This window comes from Setaria viridis, chromosome 5 (genome assembly GCF_005286985.2).
Source record: "Setaria viridis chromosome 5, Setaria_viridis_v4.0, whole genome shotgun sequence".
Lineage (NCBI taxonomy): Eukaryota > Viridiplantae > Streptophyta > Magnoliopsida > Poales > Poaceae > Setaria > Setaria viridis.
The window spans coordinates 40,312,988-40,331,532 of record NC_048267.2 but is presented as its reverse complement, the minus strand read 5'-3'; the positions used below and the strand labels follow the sequence as shown (position 1 = coordinate 40,331,532).

The 18,545-nt window shown below is 45.7% G+C and overlaps 4 protein-coding genes, 1 long non-coding RNA gene and 1 other non-coding gene across 7 annotated transcripts; 2 read left to right on the top strand and 4 right to left on the bottom strand.

The window, feature by feature from the left end:
- Window positions 1-2,954: 2,954 nt before the first annotated feature.
- On the top strand, window positions 2,955-7,205 carry LOC117857620 (ubiquitin-conjugating enzyme E2 7). Of its 2 annotated transcripts, XM_034740381.2 has the most exons (7): window positions 2,955-3,253; window positions 3,370-3,472; window positions 4,993-5,040; window positions 5,400-5,497; window positions 5,591-5,691; window positions 6,198-6,275; window positions 6,852-7,205. In XM_034740381.2, exons 1-7 carry the CDS (start codon window positions 3,202-3,204, stop codon window positions 6,927-6,929), a joined length of 558 nt encoding a protein of 185 aa, XP_034596272.1. In that variant the 5' UTR covers window positions 2,955-3,201; the 3' UTR covers window positions 6,930-7,205. The 2 variants fall into 2 exon arrangements, with proteins under 2 accessions (XP_034596272.1, XP_034596273.1); XM_034740382.2 differs by lacking the exon at window positions 4,993-5,040 and having other exon boundaries at window positions 2,956-3,253.
- A 404-nt stretch (window positions 7,206-7,609) lies between these two features.
- LOC117857622 (uncharacterized) lies at window positions 7,610-9,545 on the bottom strand. Its single transcript, XR_004640818.2, has 2 exons — window positions 9,299-9,545; window positions 7,610-8,546 (listed from the first exon to the last, which is right to left on the bottom strand). It is a non-coding gene; the product is annotated as an uncharacterized lncRNA (long non-coding RNA).
- Window positions 8,106-8,178, bottom strand: TRNAR-CCG (transfer RNA arginine (anticodon CCG)). The gene has a single exon. It is a non-coding gene; the product is annotated as a tRNA-Arg (tRNA).
- Window positions 9,546-11,645: 2,100 nt separating the features above from the next.
- Window positions 11,646-12,344, top strand: LOC117858114 (histone H2B.11). The gene has a single exon (XM_034741116.2). It carries the CDS (start codon window positions 11,752-11,754, stop codon window positions 12,169-12,171), a length of 420 nt encoding a protein of 139 aa, XP_034597007.1. The 5' UTR covers window positions 11,646-11,751; the 3' UTR covers window positions 12,172-12,344.
- Window positions 12,345-12,592: 248 nt separating this feature from the next.
- Window positions 12,593-14,999, bottom strand: LOC117858112 (pentatricopeptide repeat-containing protein At5g42450, mitochondrial). The gene has a single exon (XM_034741114.2). The coding sequence runs from the start codon at window positions 14,647-14,649 to the stop codon at window positions 13,270-13,272; it is 1,380 nt and encodes a 459-aa protein (XP_034597005.1). The 5' UTR covers window positions 14,650-14,999; the 3' UTR covers window positions 12,593-13,269.
- A 150-nt stretch (window positions 15,000-15,149) lies between these two features.
- Window positions 15,150-17,719, bottom strand: LOC117858113 (uncharacterized). The gene is made up of 6 exons (XM_034741115.2): window positions 17,563-17,719; window positions 17,425-17,479; window positions 17,262-17,312; window positions 16,481-16,572; window positions 16,094-16,171; window positions 15,150-15,509 (listed from the first exon to the last, which is right to left on the bottom strand). The coding sequence occupies exons 1-6, from the start codon at window positions 17,616-17,618 to the stop codon at window positions 15,356-15,358; spliced, it is 486 nt and encodes a 161-aa protein (XP_034597006.1). The 5' UTR covers window positions 17,619-17,719; the 3' UTR covers window positions 15,150-15,355.
- Window positions 17,720-18,545: the final 826 nt, after the last annotated feature.

The following is an 18,545-nucleotide window of genomic DNA, read 5'->3' as shown; positions in this document are numbered from 1 at the left end:
GGATAAACATGAGATAATTATAAAACTAATTACACAGATGGAGGCTAATTCCTGAGATGAATCTATTAAGCCTAATTAATCCATCATTAGCACATGTTTGTAGCACTACATTGTCAAATCATGGACTAATTAGGCTTAAAAAATTTATCTCGCAAATTAACCTCCATCTGTGCAATTGGTTTTGTAATTAGTCTATGTTTAATGCTCCTAATTAGTATCTAAATATTCGATGTGACAGGAATTTTAGGAGCTCCTAAAGAACCAAATGCTTAAGGGGGTGTTTGATACTTAGATGCTAAACTTTAGCAGTGTCACATCAAATGTTCGGATGCTAATTAGAAGGATTAAATATGAACTAATTATAAAACTAATTGCATAACCCCTGTGCTAATTCGCGAGACAAACTTAATTAATCCATCATTAGCAAATGGTTACTGTAGCATCACATTATCAAATCATGGGCTAATTAGGCTTAGTAGATTCGTCTCGTGAATTAGACTCCATCTGTGCAATTAATTTTATAATTAATCTATGTTTAATACTTCTAATTAGCATCCGAACATCCGATATGACAAGTGGTAAATTTTAGCGAGGGATACATCCGATATGACAGGTGCTAAATTTTACCGAGCATACCCAAACGGTACCTAATAAATTTCTCTCACCAAATCCTAATCCTGTCCAGCTGAGCTCGTACCTTTACCGGCACTGACAAGTGACAACCGATGCGGTCAGGTCAGAGGCTGCTGATTAAAGAGCACTAAAAGATACGACTGCTTTTCCCCTTGACGCCCAGCTAGATTCGGTGTGCGTGAACGACCCTCGCTGGGGCAGGGAGGATCTCTGCCTCTGCGCTGCGGCATCCGATGGTCCACCGGCGTCGTCGTCGACCGCACTATTGGTGGCCGGAAGCGTGCGACTTTGCCCGCTCGTACGATACGACCAGGCGGGAGCGGAACCCGCGCATGTTCCGATCGTTATCCGTCGCCCTCTCCGGTGGGAACCGACGGCTGCCATCGTTCGCTGCCGAAATTGTAGTTTCTGGTAACGTGCAGCGGCTCACGTTTTGAGGCTGCGAAAGTGTTGTCCTTTTTGTGCTCCTAGAAGATATCATTCGCTCTGCGCGTAGGATAGATCCGCCTGAAACGTGTAAAGTGCCAAAGTGGATGGATAGTCAAGTAGGCTTTGGCCGGCCGGTGACTGCTGTTGGAGGGGAGCTGGTCATGAGCTTCTGTGACCGGCATGCACTCCTGTCGACATACTTGCATCGAAAGACTCTGGCTGAATCACCGCAAGAACTTGTGGATAGAGGAACAAAGTCAGTTATGATAGATTAGATGGATGCCGAACCTCTAGCACCCGATTTACGTCGTTTCAGAAAGAACCACGCGGAAATTGGGCGTAGGCGTTCGCCCTGGCTGCAATGATGATGATGTGCGCAAACTTAACGGAGAAGGAACATCCTCATCACCAGCTCGCCGAGGCACGCAACGGCGCAACGCAACGAGAGAGCGAGCACGACGTGGGTGGGGGGCTCCTCTTGGTTGGGCGAGCAAGTTGCCGATTCTCGACCCCGAAGCTTCCGTTCCCCGTACGCGTCTGCCGCGCGGAGGGGAGGGGGAACGCGCGGCACGGCACGGCACGGCGGCCGGCGGACCATCATTTCGCGCTGGCCGGCGTGGGCAAAGCAACGGACGGGCGGGGTGGGGAGCCCTGCCCCGCGCGCGCGGAGCCACGCACCCACGCCACCTTTGTCGGCCCATTTGCTTGAAACGCTCGTCCGGCTCGCGTGCGTTGCCGTCGGTGGCGTCCGGCGCCCACGACCACGAGGAGGACACCGCCCGGCGCTCGGCCGTGCAGCCTTCCTGGCTGGACGACTGGCCGAGCGATGATGTGCTGCGGTGTGTAGTGAAGGCTGGCCAGGAACAAGGCAGCGTCCAACTGTCCAAGTGAGGCTCCTGCGATCTGTATTAAAAAACAAGCCGTCGATCGCGGGGGATGGCCAAGCATGCAGGTTCGATGGCCGGATCGTTTCGTTAGTCGACGGCGTGCTTTCTTTATTCCGCGTTGTGATTTTTCTGCCTGTTTTGATGCAGAAAACAGCATGTCGGCCATTCCGCGGAGGCGGCTCCAGGGCGGTGATTCCAATCGGGTCAGCCTTCTCCCAGGAAGCGTTACGATTTACAATTCCTCCTCTGTTAGACTGAAGCTGACTGTTCCCACCAGTCAAACATAGGGTAGTTGCCATAGAATGCTTGTGATTTTTCTATTCAGATGATCGGATGCAGACCATTCGATGCAAATTTTGAGTAGTCCAATCTCAGTATACAGTTTATTGTACAGTTATCAAGACTGAGAACTAGATAATTGTTGCGAAATGTCACAGAAATGGAACTCCTCTCACCTCTGATGAAACTCTCCTCATAAATGACTTTACCAAGTTAGCAAAATGACTAGTATATGACATAAAATTTAGTGCCCATGAAACTCTTCGTGAAACTGACACTGACATTAGTGGTACTATTTGCTATTTGTGCTCACGTGAGCAAACATGTTTATGTTGTCCTAGGCCTTTTTAGACAGAGACACCGATTCTTTCCCGATGACCGCACTAATTTCGTCCAATAACGAGCACCGTGGAACAGGTTCGATTCGGTAGAGTTCTTGTGAGCCAAATCCAAATGGTAGTCTTCATTTTATACTACGTAAAATGACAAATAGGATGAACCACCTGGATGGCTAGGACGAAATGTTCGAATGCGAGGGCTCGTGTAGTCAATTTATCTAAGAAATGGTTTCCATCAGTACTAGTATATTCGTATGAAATGCATTTTTTTAAAAAAAATCCTCGTATGAAAGACTTGAAATTACTCAAAAATCCAAATTGACGTCACAATCTTGCTCCAAATTGACCCCTTGTCATAATAAATACGATACCCCATGGCCACGGGGTAGCAGAGCAGACAGCAGAGAGACAGGCAGAGGCAGAGCGGCCGCCCTACCAGTCAACCACCGCTTCGTTCTCCTTCCCCACACCGCTCGCCCCACTTCCCGATTCCCATCTTCTCCGAGCTCCCCGCCTCACGTCTATAAATAAGGCGCCAGCGGCGCCCATCAATTCGCGTCACCGCGTACCGAGAGCGCGAATCATTCCGCGCGCCGCAAAAACCTAGCCCAGCCACCGCCCGCCGATCCCCTCCCATGGCGGCCACCACCAGCCAGGCAAGCCTCCTCCTCCAGAAGCAGCTCAGAGGTGCGGCACCGCTTGAGTTATCCCTGCATCTGTTTCCGCTCGATTTTTCTTTCTAGCCATGCGGATTGATTGGCTGACTGATTTGTGGTTTTGCGGTATGGTGTTGTTTGGCGCAGATCTAGCGAAGCACCCGGTGGATGGGTTCTCGGCTGGGCTGGTCGACGACAGCAACGTGTTCGAGTGGCAGGTCACCATCATCGGCCCGCCCGACACCCTATAGTGAGTTGGATTTTCTCTCCGTTTCGCTTATCGCTATGGATTTCCTTGTTCGCTGTGTTGGTGCCATGAGAATTATGGTGTTTAGTGTGCATCTGTGGCTCGGAAGCAGCGACGGAGAACCTTTCCCCAGGATTCGTTTCTAGCGGAGCCTGGTGTGCGGCTGAATTTGCTTGGCATGTTGATTGTTGCAGCGGGTGGCATACCCCTAGGAGGCTAGTAGTGCAACAACTTGGCTACATGGCTGGTGCCAAGTTCCATCGAATTTGTTTGGTTCGTATTGTGTGGGTTGCTCTGTTTATCGTCTAATTTGTGGTTTCTGAATATGTGGTCGTACAATACCTAGAATTGGGTCTGCATATGCCTACCAGGGGGACAGCAGTTCCGGGATAAATTGTGTGTACTGCTGGGTTGGGTTTCATATTTGAAAATGGGGGGAATTAGGCTCCATTGGCATGCTGCAGGGGACGGTCTCGTGGTAGTTTCGGATGGGTTCTTCAGCTACATCATCCTGTGAAATGGAACTGCATGTTTGTTTTGGAGTTTGTAAAAGATAGATGGGAGAAATTCTTCAGGAACACTTTGTTTCCCGCGATTCAATATTGAGTGACTTTGTGGCACTTGCATGAGTAGTGCCACCTGAATTTCAATTTTGTCAAGCTATATGGTGCAGTGGTGCCTGAGCAGAATTTTTATAGCAGAATGTGTCTTCCTGTTCAGATTTGAAATATGAGTTGGAAGTAGAGGGAAAACACACAGATTCGAAGTAAATACACTGACTACTAATTACTCAAATACAGTATGGACTAGAATGGTCGCCACATGTTGTAAGTATGCCTGCCATTTTGTGGAGTTCTGCACACATAAAACAACACTTGAGTAACTGATAGTCTGATAGTTATAAATTTGAAAGAACACTAGTGTTGGTAGATGAGTTTGGTGTATATGTAGTTATGCACAGTTGCAAACATCTGTTATGTTTGATAATTGTTATCTCATACGTAAGGATGTGGTTTGTATGGAAGAGCATGCAGCACACTTGAGAGTTTCTTGAATAGCCTGCCATTAGCTCAGCATGGAAAGTAGCAAAGCAACTTGTCATTTATGGCCATACATATCACTACATAATCTGAACTAGTGTGGCTGTGTTTTTTTTTTGTCTATCAGTTTCTTTTTCAGCTGCATATTTGAAATTGGTTACATGGAATTGGACATTTGAGATGTTAGTTTAAAATTTCTTAAAATACATGCTAGCTTACTTTGGGTACATTTTATGAAGATCAAATTCAGTTCATATTGATAACAAAATCATAGACTTAAAACCTAGTGCAATCATGCTAGGCATTAAAAGATGGCCTGTGATCAAATAAACATGAATATTAGACTGGAATAATTATCATGAAGTATGTTCTCTTTGATAAATCCTGACCAAGTGGTCGGATGGTTGTCCAGCATCATTGATAGAGTAGTGATACGTGTCAGTTTTGTTGCTGGCTGGCTACTCACCATAACGTATATTGCAGCACGGTTCTATACTGGCCTAATGGACTAGCAAGCAGTGGAGCTATTAGGTTAGGTGTTTGTTTCTTGTACCAAATGTTTATGTTCACTTTGTTGCAAAGAAATAGTGCACTGCAAGGAAAATTTAACTGGAACCTAAAAATACCTTCAGGAGTTTGGATAGTTGTGATCAATATATTTCCAGCTTTAATGCATTACTTGATAATCACATCAATCTCAAACAAAACATGTGATCTGAGTCTTGAATGAATAAACTCAGCTAAAGCTTTTTGAACTACTGACAAACCTTAAAGATAAAACTGTTGATTTGCTGGCCTTGTATTTGTCTTTGAAGTTTCTTGATGCAATCATGTAAAAGTATTTTATTTATCTTCTGAGTAACACACTAATATTAACCTTCATTTTGCAGTGATGGAGGGTACTTCAATGCTATAATGAGCTTCCCTCAAAATTACCCGAACAGCCCACCATCAGTCAGATTTACATCTGAAATGTGGCATCCGAATGGTCAGCTCTTTATTGCTGTGAACTCACATTTATTTATACTTGATCTGTAATTCTGATTTCTGACATCATGCATAATATTTGGGCAATTGGCAGTTTATCCTGATGGGCGGGTGTGTATCTCTATTCTTCATCCACCTGGTGAAGATCCCAACGGCTATGAGCTTGCCAGTGAGCGTTGGACACCTGTGCATACAGTAAGGCTTCGTACACAATGTCTCCGGTGCTAACATATTCCTTCTCCATTTTCATTTTGTGTTCTGTATTAGTACCATCCCATACCCATTAACTTATTCCGTATGGAAGCCTTTATTAGTTAAATTTACTGCCATACACCACGAAAACAATATTCAGAAGTTCACTGACTGATTTGTATACTCTTTGAATTTCATTATGATTTGATGCTTTATGAGTGCTTATTGCTAGGGAATTCCTTATTTTTTGGGATTCATCATCTGGTCTTTGAGAGATTGTTGCATTTGCTGATTGCCTTGCGGGCAGATGCTTTACTAATAATATATTGACATGTATTCTTCTGTGTGGTGAACAATTCTAGAATTGTTGCTAGCTTCCACTGGATAGATAGAGAATACTCTCATTGGGTCTCTAGGTAGAGTGATAAAGTGCAGGCTCCTTTCAGCAGTGAATATTTTTATGTATGCTTTCGCTAATTGTTGAGTTGATTATTGTTTTTTGTTTGTAGGTTGAAAGTATAGTTCTAAGCATTATTTCTATGCTCTCTAGTCCAAATGACGAGTCTCCAGCAAATATTGAGGCAGCTGTAAGTTCAACTGACAATTTACTTTATACTGATTCGTTTACTGGACCTTTACTTGTGGGCCTCTATGATGTCAAAATACTTCATGTTTGTCTCCTACTGTCCTTGTTGCCATCAATCAGTAATCATGCCAGTATTTTAAAATGATAAGGATTTATTTGTACTACGGCAAGATATCGTGTCAGTATTAAAAGGAAATCAACAACACTGAGAGGTCAAAGTTGTCTTGGTGTCCAGCATTCTCAAAATCATGCTGTGTGCTTTGCTGTTCTCGAACAAATTTTGTTCTAATGTCCACTATTGAAAAATTCAGTGCTGAGTGTCATAAAAAAACTTTTGTAGTACTTTCTGAAACATTATGAAATTATTATTCGCATAATTCCATTGGACATCTCATGCCCCTACACACCATCCACTACTTCATCTAGATATCAACCAGTTGTTGGGGTCAGGAACGAGTCACAAGTGCCAGCTCCAGAGTATTTGTGTTTGTTGCATAGGGACTACCATGTGTTACTGCAATGATGCAAAGTGCATTTCTTTGTTTCTGAATGTATGCCTGTTGTATTTATTGCACAGAAAGAGTGGAGGGAGAAGAGGGAGGACTTCAAGAAAAAGGTTAGGCGCATCGTGCGGAAATCACAGGAAATGCTCTGAAGAAAATGGGTATACTGTGGAATCTAACCCCGTGTCAGTGTCAGGCCGCAAGATTTTGCTGTCGATCTCCAAATGTTCATCTGATGCCAGCGTCTTGTATATTCTCCACTTAGCGTCTGTCCATTGGTTGATAGTGGTTTTGTCTCCAGAAATGCACTGGGACGGGTCGCGTATTCTAAAGATTCGATTGTATCGTGTGTCTTGGGCAACCAATGTTGATAAACTTGAAATGCTAAATTTTATCATAACTTTGGTAGTGAACCTGGTATAAACTGACGCCACTTATGTTAGCTAACTGTTGAGCGCTATTCGAACAAGCTGGATTTTCAATAGGTAGAACATATCTATGAAATCGTGCAATAGTTTTGTGTACTGAATCAGTTTTTGGTCCAGATAATTAGTTATGTGAGTTTAGTCACTTTTCCTGGTGCTCTGGTGCGAGTTTAACTGTGTAAGCATGGCTTAACATAGTTATTAAGTTTTACCCGTTACTTTACACAGCAGCTGTACAGCTTAACTGTATTAACCTTTGTTGTCGTATAGCTGCCTTGTCAAACACTTAAACGATGCAAAATCAGTAAGTCCGAACAGGAATCAAGTTGTAGCAAAATCAGTCTGAAGTCCGAACAGCAATCGGCAGAGATTGGTAAAGAAACTGACATCACATTATGAATCATACCTGGCCTGTGTAAATATCATGTATAAATTGCATTGAACTGTGCTGAATTTGATTTTACAATGAGATGAGCAATGCACAGTTGCAATGCTGTACCAAGTACCAACAGATGAGGAACGAACAGCAACACCCAGCCACAAGTTTCAGATAACGTTGGGGCCATCAGGAAGACGTGAACCAGTTACCAATTATGGAAAGCTCCCATCTTCCATAGTTCACAAAAAGTAAAACCATAAGGCACCAGTTACAAGCAGGCAGCAGGTTACATAAATCAAGTGAATAAGCTATGGAATAATATCATGCAATTATGTATTTACATATACAAGTGGATGCAGATGACACGGTGCATATGAGGTGACAATTCTCACAAAAGACAGCAGGCTTATGGGACCAGTTCACAAGAGAGCATGTACACTTTCTGGTGGTGGCCGCCAAAATGTCCCTGTCTGAAGAAAAAAGAAATATAGATACAAGAAACATGAAAAAAAGCCTGAAGACAATGATCATAGTGGGATTCGAACCCACGACTTTTAGATTCGGAATCTAACGCGATATCCACTTCGCTATATGACCACTGTTGTCTTCCAACACATCCTAATTCTGATATGGGTATCAGCATTCAGACAGTAGCCAGCACACAAGGCTACGGATTAGTGACATTCGAAAGGTAAAATAAAATGTATACTACAAAAGTACAAATATGGTTGTGATGAAGGGCATATATACATGAACATTAGAACTAACCTCACCAGAAAATAAAGCACATGCATGAATTACCAGCAACAGTTCAAAATTGTGGTATGTGGACCAGAGTAGATGAGCAATACATGACAGCAGAGCTCTGCAACACAAAAAACTTACAAATTTTTCCTGCAATACATACAGAGTATGTGGAGATGAATTGTTCCAAATTGACAGTTCCTCTAACATGACACCCATTCCTGCATTCAAGGGATACATTATAAACGAATGGACGCCAATGAGTGGCCCTGCAGACAAAAGACCTATCTAGTTGTGTAAAGAATATAGAATTACAGGCAAGATAATACCCGGAAACATCTAATAGCACGCAACATATATGCTACATTTAGTCAATGCTTGCAGCAACCATATCAAACTGATGTAAAACTTTGCTACTTTATCCAGTGAGAACTACCCAGCCAGCAGCCACCAAAGGCAAGCACCAACAGACAACTCATCATCCCAAATCACCAAGCAGTAGTAAGATCTATGGTGTGAAGTGCAAATGGGATGTGCCACCGTTCCCGTCGAAACAAAAAGTGGGGCGCACCCGGTGCGACTAAACATGGCGTTTCATTCAAAAGGCTGGCTCCCAAGATTTGATCCCTCTATATTTCCAAGTCCCAAATCCGAATCAGGTTAAATGAAAGGCCCCAAATTCCAACCGGGAGGAGACAGCCATGCGAGTAACTAACGCCACTAGATTAGTGCTGAAGATGAAGCCTATTCTGACATTACCGTGACTGCGATCTGCATCTAAGTCGGATCTGCGGAAGGGGATCCCGTGATAGATCGATCAATTTAACAAAGCTTATAGTAGATCAGATCGCAGCAAAAGCTAATAGATCATCGTAGAGGGAGATCCGTCGTTGGACTCGGACGTGAGTAGACCGGAGGGCAGTTGGACAAGGTGATGGGAGAGGGAGGGATGGAAAGTTCGAAAGAATCGTACCCGAGAGAAGGGAGGGAGAAGAACCGGCTAGCAGGCAGGCTGCTGGTGGGCGCCGCCATCCACCGGGTGAGCCGTGAGCGACTGGGCGTCGGAGCGATCTATGATCATCGATCCTGGACGCCCATCGCCGTTTGGGGTGCCGGAACCACCATCCGTGCGGGGGAGCGAGGCAAGCGGCGTCGGCTCTTTTGCGGCACTCGGTCGGCACTATGGTTTGACTCAGTGCTCTAAGAAAAGGAAAGTTTCATGGAGCGAATCATTTTTTTTAAAAAGGACATGGAGTGAATCATAGCGGTTGTTTTTTAAGCAAAGACGTCATTGGGCGTCTATTTATGTTACGAAAAACATGATCGGGTTAAAAAATCGTGCCAAACAATACGATCAAATTTGATAAAAGTATTACATCACTACTATGCATTGCTCCCCTCATCGTTAAGAGTGGACAAAAAGAGAAAAGTAATACACGGATGAATCACAATCGCATAGTGATTTTTAACACCATAATAGTCATGCGTATTGAGGAGTACACATGCATATAAATGTTTGAGAAATATTGATGATACCGCACCTCTGGCCTGATAAAGGTCGTCCATTCTTCTCCCATGTTACCATCAGTTGACACGATCATAATCCTCATAAATCCCTCGTAAGTGCTAGATATAACATCGATAACCAGAAGAAAGAGTCGAATTATTAGAATGTTGCCATCAAGTTAACACATACAATGACACCATGAAACATAACCCATAGCCAAAAGCACCCCAGTGGGATACATCACTAAAGCAACTATCGGATTTACTAGATTGATAGATGCTCAGCATGCCAATCTTACCCGTATGTGTGGGTGCTACAACCGATGGATATATATGTGGATGTAGTTTACAGGTAGGTGAGGGCGAGGGTTTGCAGCAGCACCCCTGGTGCTCGAAATATAAGAAGATCTATATGTTCACTTTATAGGTAGCTTTATCTATTCACTTTGTAGGTTTTTCAAGAATTCATTTGTTCAAAGTGTTCTTGTGGCGTGTCGGTCAAAGTAGAAAGATCTTAGGCTCCAATATGTAATGCAGGTTATCACCCGATGAAGCCTTTAAGAAATAGCTTCGCATCATTAATAATAAAACAAGATCAATTTCTTTACACCTCGAATGGGCGCCTATTATTGACACCAAATGGATAAAATCAATCTCGCTAAAAAAAGTGAAAACGACTTCTATCTCTAAAAGACCTGGTCTTCAAAATGGTTGAAACTATAATACTACCTATTATTTGATTTTACTAGAACCCATCACTAGCCAGTGTTGCCGAAGGCCTTCTAGTAACGTGGCTTAGCAAAAAGAGACAACAAGAATCATTGACCATGCTGTCAAGTGGCTCATCCTGCAAAGGGTTGGCCAAAAAAACCTTGAATTGTGGTAGAAGCTTCAAGATTTGTGCATTTCGATCTGTTTACATTAAGATAAATAGTTAATTCAGGATGTTGCCAAGTGGACACAGTTCGATAGGGTTTGGCTTGTCAGTTGGTTTGTCAGCTCGGTAGTGAGATTGCCTCTAAAATTGATATAAGATGATACTTAATAAAAATGGGCTAAATTAAAAAAAACTTATTTAAAAGCTAGCTTGCAGCGAAACAAATGCATGGACGTGGCTTCCGCATAATGGAGCTTTCTCCCCGCCTCCCCGGTGGCAAGGTTTCAATCCAAGACTTTAAGGACTTGATCCTAGTGGTAGAGCACCAATCTGAGCCGTGATGATCTTAATCCCCGATATGATTTCACTGTATGGGTTACAAACAAATCTCTATTACAACAGTTACAACATCAACATCAACAGGTACTTCTTAAAAAAATTATATCTTTCTCAAGATAATCGCCGCCCCATTTCCACAATTAAGAGCGTGGCAATATCAAGTTGCGAGTACAGTTTTTTTTTTTTGAGGGGGAAGTTGCGAGTGCAGTTAATCTTTGAATTTTAAAGCTAGGCCAGTAAATCTTCGGCACTCTGGCAGTGAAGCCCGCCTGTGGCCGACAGAGGCCCAGCCTACTCTTGCCGCCCCAAAACCTGGCCGCTGGCCCGCGCGCAAAAATCTCCACATAAAAAAGAAAACAACCCGCGCCCCAAAAGGCCAAAACTTACGATTTCACACATGGCTGACGGTTTCCCGCTCGTATTTTCCCGAATCCGCGGCGATACGCGTCCCCACGCCAAACCCCTCCCCCGCGCCTCAAAATCCCAGCCGTCCAACGATCCGACGCTCCACAGACCGCCATATCATCGATCCGCGCCGCCACCCCCTCCACCAATCATAGCCCGCCCCACCTGCCTATATAAACCCACCCCGCCCCCCCGGAAACCCACCACCAAAAGCCAAGAGCAACCGCCGCCCCCACCACCAAATTCCCAATCCGCCGCTTCCCGAGCTCCGCCGTCGGCTCCACCCGCTCGATTCCGTGATGGCGCCCAAGGCCGAGAAGAAGCCCGCTGAGAAGAAGCCGGCGGAGGAGAAGGCCGACAAGAAGCCCAAGGCCGAGAAGCGCGTGCCTGGCTCCGGCAAGGAGGGCGGCGAGAAGAAGGGGAAGAAGAAGGCCAAGAAGAGCGTCGAGACCTACAAGATCTACATCTTCAAGGTGCTCAAGCAGGTGCACCCGGACATTGGTATCTCCTCCAAGGCCATGTCCATCATGAACTCGTTCATCAACGACATCTTCGAGAAGCTCGCCCAGGAGGCCGCCCGCCTCGCGCGCTACAACAAGAAGCCCACCATCACCTCCCGGGAGATCCAGACCTCGGTGCGCCTCGTCCTCCCCGGCGAGCTCGCCAAGCACGCCGTCTCTGAGGGCACCAAGGCTGTCACCAAGTTCACCTCCTCTTAGATTGCCGCACGTTGTTGCGGTCTTTGTTTCTTTTCCTCCGATGTTTTACTTGTTTAGCGCAGTGTTAGGTTGCTAGTGGAACAATGTAGAATTGTTTACCTGTGCTGAAGGAATCAATGACCCTTGTGGATGTTCCGAATACAACGCTATTATCCAAATATAATTTTCTTAAATTCTTGATGTTGTCATTTTCTAGTTTTGATGGAGAGTTGTTTGAATTTGGAGTTCAGATTTTCACATCAAATTTTCACATCAAAACTGAGTTTCCCCAGGGCATGTTTGCTTGTAGAATGTTGTGACGATGACCAAGGCGTGTATGGCATTATATTTTGGGTAGTGTATTAAACTGTCGACAGTCACGTTTTTTGCGTCAACTTTTGATTTTGCAGTTGCTTATCCGAAACATTTAGGACTGGTTTGGTACCTCTTGCCTATTTTTAGCACCCGATACTAATTATTGGTACCTCTTGCTTATTTTTAGCACCTGTAGAGAAGCTTCTTTTGGATGATACATATGATGCATCTCTAGAAGCTTATGTGGTTGACAATTGAATTACAATTTGTCAAGGGACTCATTTAATCCATCAACATTACAGTTGAAAGGTTCAACATTATTTATTTAAGAATGCCAATTGATTAAATGAGTTCTTTTAAATGAAAACAGGGTTAACCCTGAACAAGGAACATACCAGCCAGCATTGCTATGTAAAATTTCTATACTGATTTGTGGTGCCATGTCCGTACCGCCATCCTCTGATGTGAACATGGTCCAGCTGCTCATCTTGTCTAAAAACTTAGCAGGTTTCCTTTGACATGCTGATTTATGGTACCATCCTCTAACCTGAGCATGATCCAGCTGCTCATCTAGTCATCTTCAGTCCAAGAACACTGCAGTATTCCTTTGCTGTTGCGATACAAGGGACATTTCTTGCAGCTACCGCAAGGCATCGGATCATCTGATACATGAAAGGCTGAAACCTGATTACTCGCTCTCCATGGTGCAGCGCTGCAGTCTCCTGTGGTCCTCAAAACGATAGAAGACAGTGACAAGCAAACATCTTTTCCAATAGTCTCACTCTTTTGGATGATTTGTCATCATCACACAGTTGAGAGTTCATGTTCATCATCTTTCCCGGTATACAGACACGCTTCAAGCACCGAGTAAATTTCATCACTCTGTTGATGCCTACAGTCTCCATTGAAGAAGACATGGACTTTGTCCTGGACCTCAATCCAACTACAGCCGGTAATCCTCTTCAGCCCCTTCTCCTTAATCTCCCTCCTGATATTGGACACACTTTGCCAGCTTCCTGCTGCAGAATAAACATTTGACAGGAGAATGTAGGAAGATGTGTCCTTTGGATCCAATTCATGAATGCGCTTAGCAACGCTCTCAGCTAGCTCCCTGTTCCAGTGAATCTGACAACCTCCTATCAGTGCCTTCCAGAAACCAATGCCAGGTTCAAAGGGCAGCTCCTCAAGAAACCTCTTGGCATCGTCGAACCGCTTGGCCCGAGATAGTAGATCAACTACACAGGCATAATGCTCAGGTTTCAGTATACCAGGTTGCTCCATTTCAGCAGTCTTAAACAATGCATAGCCTTCGTCAACCAGACCAGCATGGTTGCAACCAAACAGCAAACCGAGAAGAGTGACATTATCCGGCTTCAGCCCCGTCGCTCTCATCGCCTTGTAAGCATCCAAAGCCTCCTCTCCCCTCCCATTCTGCGCATACCCACAGATCAGCGCATTCCATGATACCACATTCTTTTGCCTGATCTTTTTGAACGCTAGGACACTGTTCTCCAGGCTACCGCACCTGGCATAGAAGCTCACAAGAGAATTGCCCACATAGACGTCAAGATTGCCCAAGAACTTGATGGCCGATGCGTGGACGCTTCTACCAACGCCGAGTGCCCCTGCATTGGCAACAGAAGTGAGCAGGCAGGGGAAGGTGCTTTGGTTCGGCGTTACGCCTTCTCGACACATCTCCAGGAACAGATTAACAGCCTCCTCGCTAAGCCCGGCTTGGCTACACCCGCCGATCATCGCGTTCCAAGAGATCACGTTCCTCTCTGGCATGCGCCGGAACAAGCGGTCTGCTTCATCGAACATCCCGTTCTTCAGCAAACCGGCAATGAGGGCGGTGTAGGAGACCACGTTCGGCTCACTGGTATCCTCCAGCGCGCCCTGGGCCTCCTTCATGGCGCCCATCTTGGCGTAGTGGTCGAGGAGGGCGCTTCCGACGAAGACGTTGGAGCAGAGGCCGAGCTTGGCGGCGCAGGCGTGGAGCTGCGCGCCGACGCGCGGGGCGCGCAGCGCGGTGGCCGACCGGAGGACGGTGCCGAAGGTGAACTCGTTGGGCGCGACGCCGCCGGCGAGCACCCGGGAGAACATGGCGAGGGCGTCGCGGTGCCGGCCGCGGCGGGTGAGCGCGCCGATGGCCGCGGTGGCCGAGACGACGTCCCGGTGCGGCATTCCGTCGAGCACGTTGCGCGCTAGTGCCAGTGCGGCGCGCCGTGGGCACTGCGCGCGAACCGCTGGATGAACTGAGACAGGGGCGGCGGGGTCACCCCCGACTTGAGGAGAAGTTGGGAGTCTGGTTTGGCCTTTTCGTTGGAGCGCGGAGTAAGACTCGGTAGGAGCCTACGTGCCGACGCGAGAACAGGTGAGGGTGTTCGCGATTTGGGCGGGGTTAACTGAGGAGGATTCGGCACATCAGCGCTTAAGCTAAATGATGTACTGTAGATTTGGGCGTGGTCAGCCTTGCAAACGGGTCTGGTAATGCTTCAACTGCATGGATCCAATCTGATACCCAACAGATCAGCTTAATAATCGGTGAAAAGTACAGCGTGCCGACAGAAAAAACCAGTAACACAGGAAGGCAAATCGCACTTCTTTGGACTTTGGACCACAGATGCATCGGCGATAAGGGGTAAAGCAACAAAAAAAAGAAAGAAAGAAAAGGAAGAAACATCTGTCAGGCAAAATTCTAGCGTGTACTGCCTTGCAATTTTCTGTTGATGAATTAGAAGCATTCACCTCATGAGCTAGTACGGTATAGCAATACAAATTTGAATTATTCTATTGCCAGGTATCTCTAAACCAAAAAAAAGAATCCCATCTGCATATCAAGCAAATAAATGAAGCCTCATTCAGAACATGGATACGCCTGCTATTGTCCTCATAAGCCGTCTGATCCGGAGCTCTTGGTGAGCTTTGGTCCTGCCCATTGTTGGCTAGCACGAGACTTGGCCCACGGATCCATAGGGGCTCGTTGGGGCGGCTGTGGGGTTGCAGGTTTGGCCTCTCGAAGCTCATTCTCCCTGTCCACGAACCTGCATATGTAACCGATAAGTACCGCATCTCTACAAGGCTTCCGAAAACTGGTATATGACATGTTGCTGCTATGCTAGTAAATTCAAATTGAACTGTTCATCACAGTATATAGCTTAACTCAGAAAAGATTTGACAGTGACCTACAGAAAGAGCAGGAAATAGCGCCAAAATTGTCCATTCAGTGTTCGATGTACGATGTAAAGAAAAGCCGCATGCTTGGGTGGAACCATATTGGTTTCTAAAGTAATTCGAGGGATCCAAAACTTTTCTGTACTGTTAGAACGTGGCAGATTTCTAAAACATATCAAGGGATTTGTAAATAGTAACAGACAGTAACAATGGAAGTATAAATCTCTAAGACCTAATTGGTTAACCAGCAGGAACGATTACTAAAGGTAGTGCAGAAAATAAAAATTTTACTTTTGATATGTGCAAGATAGCAGCACCATGTGGAAAAGATATCCTAGAAATTATTTTTTTTCTCATAGAAATAACAACAGCAGCAGCAAAGATTTTTAGTCCCAAGCAAGTTGGTGTAGGCCAAACACATTTTGCTGCTAAAAATATAGAGAAAGTATATTACTCGATGTAAGCCATTTCTGCAGCATCACCAACACGTATCCTGGTGCGTAAAAGTCTTGTGTATCCACCAGCTCGATTCCTGGGATATAAAAGGAGCATACAATTAGTTCCAATCCACTCTGCTTCCAAATATACAGCAATCTATTTCTACTTTTCTCATTTGTCTTATCATACAAAGCATCATACTCCTTCACTGAATGAAGTTTACTAAGGATCTGGAGAAAAAAACATCAAATACTGATATGATACTCATGCTATTTTATGCCTAGTTGTCTACTTTAGACATCAACATGAGACCTATTTTGAAAAAGAGGAAGTAACAAATCAAATGTAGGTACGCCAGACTATACTAAATTAAGCAGATCCATGGGTAGGTAAAATAGATTACTTGTAGCGGTAGGCCAGCTCTGTGAATAGCTTATGAACAGCATCATCACCCCGAACAAAGGCAGAAGCACGTCTTGCCGCATCCAAAGTACCCTACATATTTGTGTCGATATACGGCATAAGTTTCTGCATTTTTAGCTTCGAGACAGTGTTACCAAAATCAATGTGAAACCCAGGTCAGACAAAAGTTTGGGCTGCATATAAACTTCAAGATAAAGGCATTGCAAAAAAAATTTGTCCCTTTTACGAAATAATAACATATCAGGGAGTAAATAAAAATTCAAAAAAAAAGATAGGGAGTAACTTCTATGCCAGAAATCAACATATTGGTCTGATAGCATCATTGTCATCGATCAGTTCTTCGACAAGAGCTGAGAGACTTCAACATTTGAATTTACTTATAAAGAAGCTACTTCTAAGCATCTCACTGAGATTTCATTAAAGATTAATGTCAAACAGTAGACAGGCAATACTATTTCTAAAGTGCTAATCAGCAACTAATGGTGTCCACCACTCCACCTCCAAGTTAAGCAACAATGCCTACCCGTCTCATGAAGACACATCCCTGAATCTGAATTCTACACTGCTAATTGAGAGTCCAGGAGTAGTAACGCTAAGTGATTCCATGCTTACAATTGTTTCCAATCTATGTGCGAACTTAACGAAATGACTGTTAGGTTGTTTTACACCCACTGCTCCACATAGATTCATCGATACCACGGAATGGCACGATATTTCAGGATGGAATTCAGTTAGCAACAGAGGAGTGGTGTTCCGTTTACCTCCTTCCCGAGCTGTACCATCTGATCCGCCTTCCGCCGCACCTCCTTCGCCTGAAACCAACCACGCAAATGAAGGGCAGGGCACTCAAGTCAACAATCACAGCTCCTAGAACACAAATCCCACCGGCCTATCGACGAAGCAACAAGATGCGAAAGAGAGTACCTTGGCGACGGTGGTCTCGATGCGCTCGTGCTTCACCAGCTGCGACACCATCGTCCTGCCGAGGAGACAAATCCAGAGGTCAGCGGCAAGGCGGTGCGGAGCCATAGATAGGGGCGTCGAGGTGGGAGAAAGGAACACCTGAGCATGGAGACGCGGTGGGAGGCGGGGCGGCCGAGCTTGCGGAAGTTGCCCATGGCGACGGCGGGGGTGGAGCGGCCGGCGGCGGCGAGGGTTGTGAGGGGTTTGCGAGCGGGCTTAGTGCGGCGGACCTGATGCGCTAGCTAGGTTTGGGCTCGCCTGCCATTCGATTCATGAGTCGAACAGGCCTGGCGACAGGTGTGGACGGGCCTTCATGGGCCTGCACGCTTCTTTCTTCTTCACTAGTATTCTATTTGTTTAATGCACTTCCGGCCTTTTGTTTGGGCCTCTGTGAGCTAATCTAGGCGGCGCTTTGGGCCCACGTACCAGGGAGAGAGCAGGTGACAAGCTAACAGCAGTTCTGGACTCTGACTCTGAGATCCTCTGAAAGAAAAAGAAAAAAAAAACCGTCCTCCTACCGCGCATGTTCTCTGCAACCGCCTGTACCCGATCGCATCGAAGGTAACCGATCAGATCCCGTCCTTTGTCCTCTCCCGTCAAGGCGTGCGCTGGACCAACGCGGTGCGTGAAAAAAGGGCGGCCGTAGCAAACAGCTAACGGAACAGTGGCAAGAGTTACGTCCTCCGTGATTCTGGCCTCGTCGGCTTCTTCTCCTCGCAAGACCGGACGATACGCGTCGCATGACTCTGTCCTCAACCCGTGCATTGCTCAAGTGGCGTCTTGCTGGTTGCTGTGCTGCGCGGCGACGCCTACGCCTACCCACAAGCTTCCAGCTCTAAACTAAAACCTCGGTGATTTGCTGCGCTTGGAAACCTGTGCGACGCAACGGATGTGGACTTTGCTCCGAGCTATAGATCACATGCCAGCAGCTACATGCATTTTTTTCCTTTTGTATCCCGCCAAATCCGCTCATCTGTAGGGTACAAAAGAAAAGTGTCGAGCCCAGTACGATGAGCTTCTGAGGTGCCTCTGGCATCGATACCGGCAGCGTGAACGCGATCGATCGATTGCCCGCCTCGACC

What these genes read in the sequence shown, in the direction of transcription:
- LOC117857620 (XM_034740381.2), top strand. Translation starts at nt 3,202, where the DNA reads ATGGCGGCCACCACCAGCCAGGCAAGCCTCCTCCTCCAGAAGCAGCTC. An exon ending in TGAAATGTGGCATCCGAATG is followed by an intron (nt 5,498 to 5,590) that starts GTCAGCTCTTTA and finishes GGCAATTGGCAG; the next exon opens with TTTATCCTGATGGGCGGGTG. An exon ending in GTTGGACACCTGTGCATACA is followed by an intron (nt 5,692 to 6,197) that starts GTAAGGCTTCGT and finishes TTTTGTTTGTAG; the next exon opens with GTTGAAAGTATAGTTCTAAG.
- LOC117858114 (XM_034741116.2), top strand. Translation starts at nt 11,752, where the DNA reads ATGGCGCCCAAGGCCGAGAAGAAGCCCGCTGAGAAGAAGCCGGCGGAG.
- LOC117858112 (XM_034741114.2), bottom strand. Translation starts at nt 14,649, where the DNA reads ATGCCGCACCGGGACGTCGTCTCGGCCACCGCGGCCATCGGCGCGCTC.
- LOC117858113 (XM_034741115.2), bottom strand. Translation starts at nt 17,618, where the DNA reads ATGGGCAACTTCCGCAAGCTCGGCCGCCCCGCCTCCCACCGCGTCTCC. An exon ending in CACCGCGTCTCCATGCTCAG is followed by an intron (nt 17,480 to 17,562) that starts GTGTTCCTTTCT and finishes TCTCCTCGGCAG; the next exon opens with GACGATGGTGTCGCAGCTGG. An exon ending in GCAGAAATGGCTTACATCGA is followed by an intron (nt 15,510 to 16,093) that starts GTAATATACTTT and finishes TTACATATGCAG; the next exon opens with GTTCGTGGACAGGGAGAATG.